Source organism: Thunnus maccoyii, chromosome 5, assembly GCF_910596095.1.
Source record: "Thunnus maccoyii chromosome 5, fThuMac1.1, whole genome shotgun sequence".
Classification (NCBI taxonomy): Eukaryota; Metazoa; Chordata; class Actinopteri; order Scombriformes; family Scombridae; genus Thunnus; species Thunnus maccoyii.
Window position 1 is genome coordinate 6,564,317 of NC_056537.1, and position 14,118 is coordinate 6,578,434.

Sequence of the window (14,118 nt, forward strand, 5' to 3'; positions counted from 1 at the left end):
TGTAATTATGCCTATTTTTTCCTGTAGCAATCCATTTCCCCTTCACACCAGAAAGACAAGATAGGTTATGCAAGCAGCATATTTTGACATGCTTGAGTGCAGGTTGTAACGGATACACCGCAGCACGTATTACTTAGAGAGTTAAAATAATAGATGAGATGCAGTTGACAATATAAAGTATACATAAAGTGTAGTATAAGTATGAAGAGTCTTAAACAAGGAAGAAGGATTTAATTTCCATTCAGGAACTTGTGTGCTATCACCAGTGTGTGGAAAAATCATTTTGTTTTTTCCTTCCTGAAAACTGAAACCTTCAATCTTGGTCTGATCAAGTGTCATCTGCACCCTGGCACCTAAGTAGAGCTGGAATAAAATACTTGCTCTGTGCATTAGATATACAATGTACAATATCTGACTTAATAGTGGCACTTCATGTTCGTTTTAGTAAAAATGAGCATCGTATGTACCAGACTAGTGAGCCAAAACAACAAAAATGTGTCACTGTTTGAACACTAATGTGAGAGTCCAAAGGTAGGAATAATCAGATCAAAATCAGTTTCAGGAAACTTTTAAACAAAAAAATACTGTTAAAAATATTAAATATAAAACACTTTAATGACATCTTAAGTTTCTGTAATCTGGTTTACGTGTGGAAAGAATGAATACCTGTTTTGCTTAGAGCGGTGAAATCTTATGAGTACAAAGTTAAAAATCTTGCCTGCTGATGTAAGCTTGTTTGAAGTCTGGTCTCATGCTAATTGCTTGCCGGTAGAGCTGGTCGGCCTCTTCCAGCCGTGATTCATTTGCCCGGATCAGATTGGCCAGGTTTATGTAAACGTTCAGATGGTTAGGGGCCACACGTGTCGCATACTTCTTACCAGGAATAACCTGATGAGCGGTTTACAGAGTGATTAGGAGAAACTGAGAACAACAGAGAAAGTAGTTAAGCTCACAGATGGTTAAGATCTGAGAAATGCCATGAATTTTAAAGGAATGGAAGATCAGCCACAGTACATTTGATAACAAGCTGTCGGTTCGTAGTATTATAAAACAGCTCAGAAAAAATGTAACAATTCAATCAGAAGAGACTTCTTAAGGAGCTGCTTAAAGACATTTTAGTTCACACATAAAATGTCTGTTGATAAGATGAGGAGTTGCAGCTGTAGACGTTTTTGGGCGCTGACTCCGTCTGTGCTCAATGCCCCATTTACATCAAATGCCTCATAACTGTAAGCTTCCTGACTATCACCACCCTCGTTTACATGGAGCCTTGGTGGTGATAATTGTGGTGGTTGGATGTTGACATCGGCATCAGCCGCTAAATCGGTAATTGGGATTGATAAAGAAGATGCTGGTACATAAGAAAAGTGCTGACTCTAAACGTATTCAGTTTGGTGAAGTGAACCAGCGGGGAGGAACCTGTCAGATTTTAAATGATCCGATTTAATCTGGACTGGCACGCACCAAAACCCAGAGGCAGAGTCAGCTTTTATATAATATTAAATTGCAGCGCGTCGTGGGATGTGCCACAATGTGGTCAAGATCAATGATGACACACAAACGAAAACTAAAAATCACACTGGAGTTGAACAATTACATGTGAAGACAAAGCCATCTCCCTAAAGACATACCCGCATACGTGCTTATGCAACACATAGCAAAGGAGCGTTGTGGCGAATTACACAAGCAAAACAGAAATTCTTGTGTGCATTTGATGTTGGCTGTATCGTGTTTGTTTGAAGGATCAGTGTGTAAGATTTAGTGGCGTCTAACGACCGACTGAATTCCCCTCCCCTAACGGTGGTTGTGAATTTTGTGAAAAAACGCAAAAGACTCTCTCTAGAGCCACTTTTTGGTTTGTCCAATCTGGGCTACTGTAGAAACATGGCGGTGCAACATGGTGGGCTCCGTGGAAGAGGACCCACTCCCTATGCTGGTATAAAGGTCTCATTCTAAGGTAATGAAAACACAATGATTCTTATTTTCAGGTGATTATACACTAATTAAAACATTCTTATGAATATTATATTCCATTTCCGCCAAGGCTGTAGAGCTAGATGCCACTAAATTCTGCACACTCGACCTTTGATCACATTGCTCTGGATGTGGACCAGGTGATTAACTCTGCCTCCAAGCTTGACTACTCTAGCATGAATAACAAGTGCATAGAAGGAAGTGGGAAAAATATATGAATGGAGAGGAGCCAAGAGGTGTGGCTTAGCCTGAGTAATGAATGAAGTTGTCATCTTGTTTTAACTTGGCTCCATGCAAACATCTGAGGCCATCTGAGGTGTGACATGGTGAGAGATACCTGTGGCATGAGGGATTTGGCAACTAAGTAGGCATCTTCGGCCTCTTTGGACTTGTTCAAGTTCTTGTAGGTTCTTCCGACATTCATGTGCGCCCCGATGTCATCTGCAGAAACATTGTGCGGAGTGTGAGAGCAGCAAAACAGACCCAAACATGTAATAGAAAACTGAAAACACATGTTTGCCTTAACCGACTATGTCTACTTCAAATATACTTTCACACGTTTCCTTCACTTCGCTTTGTTTACATTACACACATAATGGTACACCTAATCGTGTACTTAAGAAAGAGAACTTTGTTTTTATAGGAGCAAAATGACTCCTTCTGGGAACCGGTAAGAAAAGTGTTGAAAGGAGGTCAATCAGGACAAGCAGAACTGATGCGCGATGATTAGCATAGCAGGAAATCCTCATCGGGTTAATGTGTTTTCATTGTTAATCTTGGGGAAACACTCTTGGGTGGTGAGCCGGTAAAAATGTTGATGTTTCAGCGGAGGAGAGGCTTCCTGAAAAAGTGAGCGATGAAGCATAACAGAAACACTGGGGAGAGGCCTGACTTGCTCGCGAGCTTAGTGAAGTTTTTTCCAGTTCCATGCAGTCGTCAGTTCTTGGGAGTCAAATTCATGGATTCATTAAACAGCAGGCTGACTGTTAACCATGTGTGAAGAGAGATTTTCTGAATGAAGGAAAGTTAAATGAAAATCTAAAAAAAGCCCACTGGACTTGTAAATGAATGAGAAGTCCAGGGGATATGTTACTGTTCAGTAATCCCTGTCATCACTTCTGAGATCCCTGTGAAATCCACTCTTATTGCACATTACTGCAGATGATATTTGGACCACCTTCTTACATGTTCGGTCGCAGTCTTTATTTATTTTGTTTCTGGTTTTTATTTCTTCCTTGGTTTTTTTTGTAATAATTTAGTCTTATTTTAAAATAGTTCTTACTGCTTTATTTGATGTTTTTCTTCTTTTTGTTCCTTTGTGGACCCAAGGAAAAGTAGCGTACTTAACAAAACTATTGGGGATCCCGTGAACAATATACAGTAGACTTTGCTGATTCTGTTTCAAGAATGTAGTTAATTTATTCACCAAGATTCATATAAGGGATCAAAACTTTAACAGGAACACTAAAATATCCCTGAAACTTTCAAGTGATAGTACAATTTCAGGTATTGACTACCTGGTGTCTTTGAACTCTGTAAGCTTCCTCGTGTTTCAGTGAAAACTTCGTCCGTTAATATGACTCAGTTCAACCTTACAAAATGTATTGTGTCAGCACCTCTGACTGTCTCAAAAAAAACAACAACAAGGAAACAGAATAATCATTATGAGCTTAACCAAAATATTCTTTTATAGCATTGTGTTGCAAGGTGTTTCTGTTATTTTGTCCAGCCCCTCTGGGATCACCTAGACTACATGAACTGTATCGTACAAACTGTGTTAGAAAAAGCTGATCCAGAAGACTTAAAGTGATAACAGCACAAGACAAAAAACAAACAAACATTATTGTGTGAAAGGAAAAACATAAGCACCTGGAAAATAAAACACTACTTACATTGTTCTCATTAGCCTGGTTAACTTATCATTTTGACTCATGAGTGTCAAAATATTGTATTTACTGACCGATTTATGTTTCTTACCTGGCTGAACGCGGGTGGCCTGGAGGAAATATCGCAGGGCCTTCGCATAATTGTTTTGGTTCTCTAGAGCATGGCCAACATTATTCCACAATTTGGCGTTGTTCTTGTTGACCTAAGGGGGCAGACAATTTAAGAAACTTGACAATGAGCTTGTTTTGCAGTCGCTAGTAAGTTGAAAGAATGTGCCGCCTTTTAACATTTTGACAGTTACATTTTTAATCACCTTGTGATTAATGATTTGTTCTGACACTGGAAAATGGCCAGGATACACCAGCGAGATCAGCCAAAACACGAAAGCGACGCTGATTTAATTGTCTTTCCAGCTTACCTTAAGTGCGGAGGTAAACAGAGTATACTCTGACTCCCAGTCCCAATTCCTGTTGAAAGTTTTCACTGCATGTGTAATTAACAGCACTCCAATCACCAACCAGGAAATCTTCTTCATGTGTCTACAAAGGGAAGTTTAAAGAGTTTCCACTTATATTGATTGGATAACGCAATAAACCAGACTTATTGTTCAAATTTAACATGTCAGAACCTGATAATTCTGTGAGTATTAAAAAGGTGCACTGATAAATCTGCACAAGTAATAAGGTTTGCACCTCATTTTGGAAAAAAATCCATGCCAAATTGTAATCACTCTAACTCGAAGCCACTCATAATATTGTAGCAACAATTAACTCAAGTGAAAAATGTGTTCACAACAATAGAAAGTGTGTGTTCTATTACTCATGTTTCCCTGAGGCACAGGGGTGTGAGTAATTTGTTTTGACTGTTTGGTGTAACAGACCGATTAAAGGCAATAACATCATTTTGAAGGAGTGCTCACCCTTTATGTGAAACAATCTTGAATCCATGTGCAACGAGAACACAGAAGCCCATACTGGGCACGTAAAGCACTCTCTCTGCCACAACAAAGCCCACAGGGAAGAAGAGGTTGGATGCAGGAATAAAAGGCAGGACGATCAAAGAAAGAGCCTGAAGGAGAGAGACAAAAAATAAGACAATATGAGCACCAATAGTTGAACAATCAACGTTGACGATCAGTAATTGATTAATCATTCATTAAAAAAAAAATAAAAACAAATAAAAAAATCTTCTCAACACGGCTAGTAATTGATGTGATAGCCTGGTTCAATGTAGATCAGTGCCTTACCAAATCCCTCAGTGTCCATCATGTCCTTTTCGACCATAAAACAAAGCCTCTGAGTTGTACACAGCCTGTTCAAGGCAGGAACCTTTATTCCGCCTCGCTGTTCTGTATAAAAAAGATGCGGACATGGAGCTGGGAGGCAGAGTTGCTCCGCCAATAAGCCGGCTACGGAGGTAGTCACAGATCCAGATTGACTGCGTGTATAAAAAGGGATAGCCAGCGTGGCAGGAAGGGGAACTGACGCTGTTGTGTTATACGTCACGCCTCTGAATCCGAACCCTGGCATGCTATGTGAAAGTACCCGCGGGTGCGGCATTATGCTGACTTTGTTTGGTTTCAGGTGGCGCAACGTTGGAGATGTACTGGGGCTGTCTTTTAAGACGGTGTCACAATATTTACATTGAGGAATTGTCCTCTTTTACAGTGTAGTGCTCCCATACTATACTATGTTTTTCCCCTTTTCATCTTGCCTCACAATTTCTTGTTTCTCACTGACTGCTTCTTCCTGTGTTGCGCCGGTAGTTTTTCTGAACTGGAAAGGTGAAGTACGCCCTCTTGTGGTTTAAAAGTTAATATATGTGAGCCCCGAAAGAAACGGCACAGAAAACATACGTTGTTGGTCACACGGTCAATACATTTTTAATCCGTTAAATTCTTAACGGCAATTAATGATTAATCATTAACATCCCTAATTGTGTAACATCACAATGTCTGTAAAAATGGTGCAGGGTTGGCCAGTATGAAGGCGAATTTAAGGAGTTTTCTTATTATTAGCTGGTGACTGTTGGTCAGACAAAAAAAAAGAACTATGAAGATGTTAACTTTGGCTTTAGGAAATTGCAAGGAACCATTTTTCACTACTGTTTGACATTTTATAGACTAAACAAGTAAAACCATCGATCAATTAATAGAGAAAATAATCAGCTGATAAATGAATAATGACGATAATCGAAAGGTGCCCTATTGCACGACTGTTATCTAAAACAATTTAATGTGCTTCATGCTCCATGTGAGACAGCTGGCAGCCTTGCAATGATGCCAAGTAGATTGATGTGATATGATATGTTATGCAACATATTCCAAAATGCTCTTAGCAAACCAGAGTAAACACCGTAAAGGCCATAATAAAGTTTATTTTTGTTTTGTGTGTTGATTTGTGGTCCTCTGTTCTAAAACTGAAGCTGTGAGGAAGTTTACTGACCTTCATGTAAGAGAGCCACGGACCTGTTGCACAACAGATGCTAATTTGTTTCTGCGTGCCACAGTCACTACTCATTCATTCCTTTAAAGCTAAAGTAAGAGCTTGTGTTTTATCTCTCTTCATCTGTGCACGTCAAGCAAATGTCACAAGAATTATGTTATTAATGAAAAACTGAATATAAGAACAAAAGGTGGGAACCTGCACTCACGCTACAGTAATAAAATTAGTCACTAGCAAGTAATAAGTTGATGGACACATATTTTTGCGGGTTGGTTAGGTGCAGGTATTAAAAAATAACAGATATGACAGATACTGTCATATACTGTATGCCCCGGTGAAATGTCAGGAAGGTATGTAAAGGTATAGGAAAAAAAAAAGGGTGAATGAATTATTTACAACCAGTGAAGCTATTCCATCCATTGTAAGTGGATCAGGGTTAATTAATAAAAAAAAAAAAAGACCTCCAATGTGAGTCTCAGAGTTTAGTCCACAATAAGACAAAAGATTGGATGCTCCTTGTTTGCGAATCCCTTTTTTTTTTTGACAAGGAAGGAAAAGATACACTAGACTCTTAAATTTGTCTTTTACAGACTTTTGTTAATGGCTTTTTAGACACAAAAATCTCGCTTCTCACATGTTGAGAATGTCAACTCACACCGTAAATCACACACACAAGTCCAGCTCAATGTGCTCTACAAAAAAAGCCTTTAGGACCATAAAAGTTCACCATGATGGATTTTTTGCTAATTTGCATAATGTTAATAACAGTAATGTGACATCTACTGTTTAGGATTTTTACTCAATCAACACCAAATTTGGTATACTGCCTTGGGGAACTGAGACACACATTCTATTATAAATGAGCAAGATCGGTCAAAAAACATGGCTACCATCAACCAAAATATCTTCGCAAAGGGCGGAGCTGAGAGAATATTGGCCATAACTCATTAACCGTTTGTCCAATCATCATAAATCTTGGTACATAACTTACATACATAACTCAGTGATTGGGAATAGGTCTACTGATGCATTTTGAGCCTGACCAATAGGGGGCGCCACAAATGCCGAAAACATATACCTCAAAACCCAGTGAACAGAATCTCGCCAATTTTTGTGTGCACACCCTGGGGGCAAGTATTAACCAAAATCTGAAGAGCCATATTGATTGGTGTAAGTGGGTGTGGCCTATAACTGAAGATGCCTTTGCGCAATCATGATTAAACTGGATGACGGTCTGCGGGACACGCCCCCCTCAGACGTCCCTATACTGCAGCCAGCCACTAGGAGGTGATTGTGATGTTTTAGCTTCACTTTTGGGGAGCTGTCATGACGTCCATGTTTATATACAGTCAATGGGCTGTACTGTCTGTGCTGCTGTGTGTGCAACATGAACCATTGTGTGGCTATGTACGGCACATATGTGTAAATCTGACCGGCCAAAAAAAAAAATAAAAAATCAGATATATGAGGCTGATCGGGGCCAGTCACCAGTCATGGCTGATCAGCTGAAAATCATCTCTTTTCGATAGGTGGCTGATTGATCGGTGCATCTCTACAAACAACAGCTTTATTTTAAATTGGTGGTTATCAAGGACCACAAAACCTCCAAATGCCCCAAAGAGGTGATCTGCATCGTACAAGGGAAGTTGTCTCTCGAGAAAATAGCTGCAATGAGTGTGTGTATGGTAGATTGTTAAACTTCTGATGTTAAAAGACTGTTTAAGTTGACTTAAAATGGATGTACAGTACACCGCTGTTTGGATGTCTGTATTTTGTTTTTGTGTATTTGAAGAGTGTGTGTGTGTGTGAGAGAGAGTGAGAGAGACCATATGTAAATTGTAACCATATATCGAAATGCATTTGAATCGTTCACTCACCATGATGACGGTCTTGGCAGAGCTGTGTCTGTAGCACAGGCTGTGGTAAGCTAGCAGGCCCAGAAAAGTGTAGAACACCAGGGTCGCTAGGTTACGGTGGTCGAGAGGTGACTCCACCAAAGGGATGGTGCCCATCGTCCAGTCACAGCACAGCTCAGAGGGATTCAGCAGAAGCCATGCGTTCACAGGAAGCAGATAGTTGAATGTGAGTTGTCTAGCGGGAGTAGGGCTGACTGCTGCGGGGTTATCAAATCTACAAGAGAGGACAGGACACAGATGAGAACAGTAAATCTGACCAATAAAGCTTGGGGAGGGTAGACAAGAAGGGGTAAAACAAGCAGGGTCAAGCAAAAAAAGTGTAAAATTGTTTATTTACATAAAATTTATGAGGAAACTAGGCTAAGGGTGCAGAAAAAAAATGTTAGAAAAGTGATTAAATTTAAATAAAGCTGCATCTAAACAATTAATTAAAATGAACTAAGCAGTCCACACTATCAAAGACTGTTATAATAATCACACTATAAAATGAGCCTCCCTCCTATTTTCTTTGCGTTCCTGCTGACCTGAAAAACCATTTTTCCACTGTTTCCTAGTAGATCACATAAGAGTACATACAGGGAGACACATCTGGTCTGTGCAATGTATTTGAAAGGGGACCTTAGTCAACAACATGTCATGTAAAGTGAGTGAAACTATAAGAATACATCGATTTGATCCAGTCAGTCATCAGTCTAGGTTCGAGGAGATAAAATAGAGCTTAAACACACAGTGTCAGGAGAGGACAAGTCAGTATATAAAGATTAGATTTAGGATTTTCACCTTTATATGCCTTTAATATAATCATGCACAGTTGACTCCTCCCAGCCATCCAGAATGGCTTTTTACAAAGAACTGTAATGTGGTTATGTGGAAAAAATATCAGCTGTGTAAGAGAGGAAAAGCTGACCTACTTTGGTTTTTAAAATAAAGGTAAAGTGCCATACCTAACCAATGACATGCCATGTAATATTCTCTTTATACATAAAGAGAATATTACATGGCAGTATAATGTATTGAGGCCCAGAATTTGATTAAAGATGACCCAATACAACTCAATTAAGAGATGGTTTAGGTAGGAAGAGCATGTAGGCCTACTATCAAATATATTACATCTAATGACTTTTGTTTTGCACAGCTTGAACTGCACTATTAAGATCTCATCTACCTATGTAGATCTCTATAAACAGTACCTAAATATAATATACATTTATATCATACTCAATATTTAATAGTTCTGGAAGGTAACAGTGAGGAGAGACAGCGAAACAGAGTATGATAGAATATAATAAGTAGAGTGTATATCGTGTATTTATGGATGTTTATGTTCAGGGCGTCAGACTGATGTATCTAACTGTTTACATTTTTTTACCCTTTAATCTGGCATAGGATACCCTCATCACTCTCTGCCGTCGTGTCAAAGCTCCCCATAACAACCATAATCCCAAAACACACAAAACACTGGTGTGGAGATGTAATCTCACAACTTTTAGGTTTTTAAGAGTTCTACAGGCAGTAGAGCTAAACCAGTACAGTCTTTCTCTATGCTAATGCTAAATGAAAGGCCATGGTCGCCAAAATAAAAAAGGCTTTAGGAATATGAATGCGCCTAGCAAATCTCATGGAAATCTTCCCATCAAGTAATGAGATACCTTGTGTGTAAAGTTTGCATTTTGACGGAGGAAAGTTCATAGATGGTCCAAAATGGAAAGGGGATATCTTCTAGGGAACATGAATGTATGCGTGTAGTAAATGACACAGCAATCTGCCCGTTAAATGTCGACCAATTGACCGACATTGAAATCCTTAAACCCTGTTACTATCAGGTCGAAAATTAATTTCACAATAAAAGTAACTGTAATAATGTTATATCATTCATGATCAATGAACACATAACTTCTGGTAGCAAGCTGTGAGAATACCGAATGCTAACCATGCCGCTTCCTCAAACAATTAAGCTTAAAGATTAAATTTCAGATCCCCTCAAACTCAATTTTGTCCTGAAAACAACAATCTCTGGTCATTCTTACACTGTGTAACCTCTGCAGAGGAACAATGGACTGCTTGGGAAAATGATCAGAGACACTGTGCGGGAGGAAATCTCAACAACAAACTGATGCCGTTGCAAGAGGAATTGAGTGAGCTGAACCTTACAATAAAAGCATGCACACCAAAAGTGGAAGATTTGGAAACTTCAAGTATCAAAAAGAATATGTGTTCTTCCAAATATCATGGAAGAACACATGTCCGTATTGGAAAAGAAATACAAGGCCCTGCTTGCCCAGAATGAAGAATTAAAAGAGAACTGGAAAATCACAGCATCATTGGTTTACAACAAGGAATAGAGGCAGGTAAACCAACTGCCTTTGTTACCAAATTTTTGTATGAACTGTTTGGGGTAGAGAAACTTGGACCGCTCCGGCTAGTGAGCATAGCCCACCACAATGGTGGTATATGATCACCTGGCTATACAGCTTCGAGGTGAGATGCACCATCTGGTGTCTGGTAGGAGCGATGTGGAGTAAACTAAATTACCAAGGAATCCGCATCTACCCGGATATGACCACGGATCAGTGGAAACAACAGGCAAAGTTCAAAAACATCAGGGCACTACCCTCAGCCAACCTGAGACATGGCATTCATCCTGCCAAGCTGCCAGTAACTTTCAAGGACAAAACATACTCCGTTATTGTTTCTGGTTCATTATCAGTTCTGGGTAAATCATGCCAGCAACTTACGTCATGAACAGACTTCTTTTGAATGAAATTTTCATTTCAGTTTGTGAGAATATTACTCCCATCTGGACTTACTACCGTTTATTTATTTATTTTTCTTTCTTTAGTTATTCCCCATCGTTTTCCAATACCAAGGAATGCATCTCGGTAATATATATGATTTATTACACTGAGCCATAGGATGGTAAACTCAGGGATTTATTTAAAGAAGCAGAAAGTTTTTTTTCCTCCTTAATTAAGAGTTAAAACTCTGCACAGATGGGGTGGAGTAAGAGGAGTCAATATTATAGGTCGACAATTTATCTTTATTTCACTGTCTTGTCGCCGCTTCGTTTATGTCGGTGTGTGCGCACATGTGTGCTTTCTGCTATGGTGTCTCCTTTTGTCATCCATCTCTTATCTGACTTGCTATGTATGTATGCAATTGTCATACTTTTTAATTTTTTTTTTTTTACAGCATTAATACTGCAAAAGGTTTAAGAGTTATTCATCTAAACATTAGGAGTCTTTTCCCAAAAATTGACCTTCTGAGAGCTTGGGTTTCTCATCATAGACCTAATGTTATCACTCTTTCTGAAACTTTGTTAAACAGTAGTATTTCTGATGATGAAATCCAAATTGAGGACTATGTTTTGTTTAGAATAGATAGGGGCAGTAGAGGGGGAGGTGTGGCAACATATGTCACTTCTAAATTGATGTTACAATTTGTTATTACTCAAGTTGACCCTGAGTATTGTGAGTGTCTTTTTGTTACGATAGTTTTCATCACAATAAACATTTGGCTATAGGAAATCTCTATAGACCTCCAACTGCACCTTCTGAATCCACTAAATGTATAATGTCTACAATTGGCTCTCTTAATTATCTGTCTGACTTGATTATTTAAGGACTTTTTGTTGGTTGGATTGATCATTCTTCTTCAAATGATAAAAACTTATTTGGTAGCATAAATTTAACTCAACTTATTTTACTGAACCTACCAGAGTTACTGAAACCTCATCATCTCTGTTAGATTTGATATTTGTTTCTCACCCTGATAGGATTATTAAGTCAGGGGTGCTTTCTGATTGTTTTAGTGACCATTCTGTTATTTTTTTGTGTTTGGCAGATTAAAATCTCCTGTCTTCCTCCATGATATATAAGTATAAGGCAGTGTAAAAAATTAAATATCGATCATTTTATTCAAGATGTTTTGGAAATAGACTAGGATAAGTTTCAGTTGATAGTTAATGTTGAAGATGAATGGTATTTTCATTTGAATTAATTTATTAAAGTTGTTGATAAACATGCTCCTAGGAAATCAATGGAAAACAAAGTCAAAGGTAGACATGTACCATGGATTAGTTCAGATTTGATGAGTCTTTTTAAGCCTAGAGATAAGGCCTGGGCAAAATATTGAATACCTAGGGATCCAGCTGACCGGGAAGCATACAAAAACTTAAGAAATTTCTGTAAGACTAAAACCAGGAATGCTAAGTCCAACGATTGGAGATAGTCTTCTCAAGATTTTCATAACCCTAAAAAGTTCTGGAACAGGATGAGAAGTATCCTTAGTCCCAGTAAAGGCTCTGTTGTGTAGATTTGTGTTAATGATGAAGTTGTCCATGACCCTGCTATTATCTCTGAAGTTTTCAATCGTTCTTCTTTCTTTGTTTGTAGTTCAATCAATCAGATTATTTAACTATTCAAAAGGGTGTACCGCAGGGATTGATCTTAGGACCTTTACTTTTCTCTTATATATTTATATCATTTATTAATGATCTTCAAAAAATTTGTTCTAATTGTTTTGTTCAATTATATGCAGATGACACAGTTATATACACATCTGATTCTGATATAACTAAAATTCAAAGCTCTCTGAAATCATAATTTTCTTTTGTTCAAAAATGGTTTTTAAATAACAATCTCATATTAAACAAGCAGAAGTCTTGTAGCATGTTGTTTGGTACTAGTTATAATTCTAATCATTCACCTGCTGAGTTGGCTATGAATTTTACTAATGGTCTACACTCCATTAAATTAGATAAATTTAAATACTTGGGACTCTGGATTGATTCAGAATTTTCTTTTAGGCCTCATATTGATTTTATTAGAAATAAATAAATGCTAGTCTGTAAATTGTTTTACTCTCCAAGCAAGAAAATGACTTGTCAAACAGCTTTTATTTCCCATTATTGATTATGGTGATATTATATACCAGAATACGTCTAAAACTCATCTACATCCTTTCCTTTAAATGTAGTCTACAATAATATTTGTAGATTTGTCCTGAGGTGTCCTTACTGAACACATCATTGTTTTATGTACGACACACTGAACTGGCTACCACTTCACTCTAGGAGACATTTTCATTGGTTGCTCTTTGTTTTCAAATGTATTTACTTTAAATGATCCTTTATACCTGAAACAGCTCTTAGTTCCATTCAGATCATCATATTCACTAAGACACACTCAACAACCTTTTTTATTGTGCCTAGAATCATTAAAGAAATTGGGAGACATGCTTTTAAGCTTAAAGCACCATCAGACTGGAATAATTTGCCCAACTCACTAAGATCGATTAGCCTACCTCTTTCCATGACTTCAAGACTTGCTTGTTTACCTTAAATCTACTTCTTGATGTTTTTGATTGTATTTACCCTCATTTTAGTTAGTATAAGTAGCCTCAGTACTTTGACATAATGTTATTGGATCTATTCATTTATTTTATTTCTCGTTCATTCTTTGTACAGATGACACGTGTAACAGATGTAGCGGGTGGGGTTTGGGATGGTGGGGGAGTGGGTGCAGGAGCGGTCCCACAATGGTGCATCTCAAGGGGTTTATCCTCTAATTTAAATTTTGAGATAAAATAAAATATACAGTATAGAACTATAACCCATCTGGTGATGGCTCTCCCAGTGATAACATTTTGGGGAAAAAAAGAAAGCACCCTAAAATGTGAATGAAGACAGTCCTGCATTCATGATTATATTTTGACTAAATAGCTACTACTGGCATCCCAACATCCTTAACTCATCATCTATCTATCTTAGGTGTTCAAGGTGAGTACTCATAGCCCGTATCTGTTTGTGACCTGTTCTTATTCAGTAGGTAGTCTAAACTTGTTCTGGAGGACCAGTTCTTTGGAAACTAATCACATCCAGGATGTTGATGATCTAAATG

At 38.1% G+C, this 14,118-nt stretch overlaps 1 protein-coding gene across 1 annotated transcript in view; it reads right to left on the reverse strand.

Moving 5' to 3' along the window:
• tmtc3 (transmembrane O-mannosyltransferase targeting cadherins 3) overlaps positions 1-14,118 on the reverse strand; it is a 30,321-nt gene that overhangs the window by 5,879 nt on the left and 10,324 nt on the right. Inside the window, exons 7-12 of the mRNA XM_042410944.1 lie at positions 8,183-8,435; positions 4,781-4,929; positions 4,280-4,400; positions 3,952-4,063; positions 2,312-2,415; positions 719-888 (exon numbers count right to left, since the gene is read on the reverse strand). Coding sequence (XP_042266878.1) covers positions 719-888; positions 2,312-2,415; positions 3,952-4,063; positions 4,280-4,400; positions 4,781-4,929; positions 8,183-8,435 — 909 coding nt within the window. The remainder of the gene's footprint in view (positions 1-718; positions 889-2,311; positions 2,416-3,951; positions 4,064-4,279; positions 4,401-4,780; positions 4,930-8,182; positions 8,436-14,118) is intronic.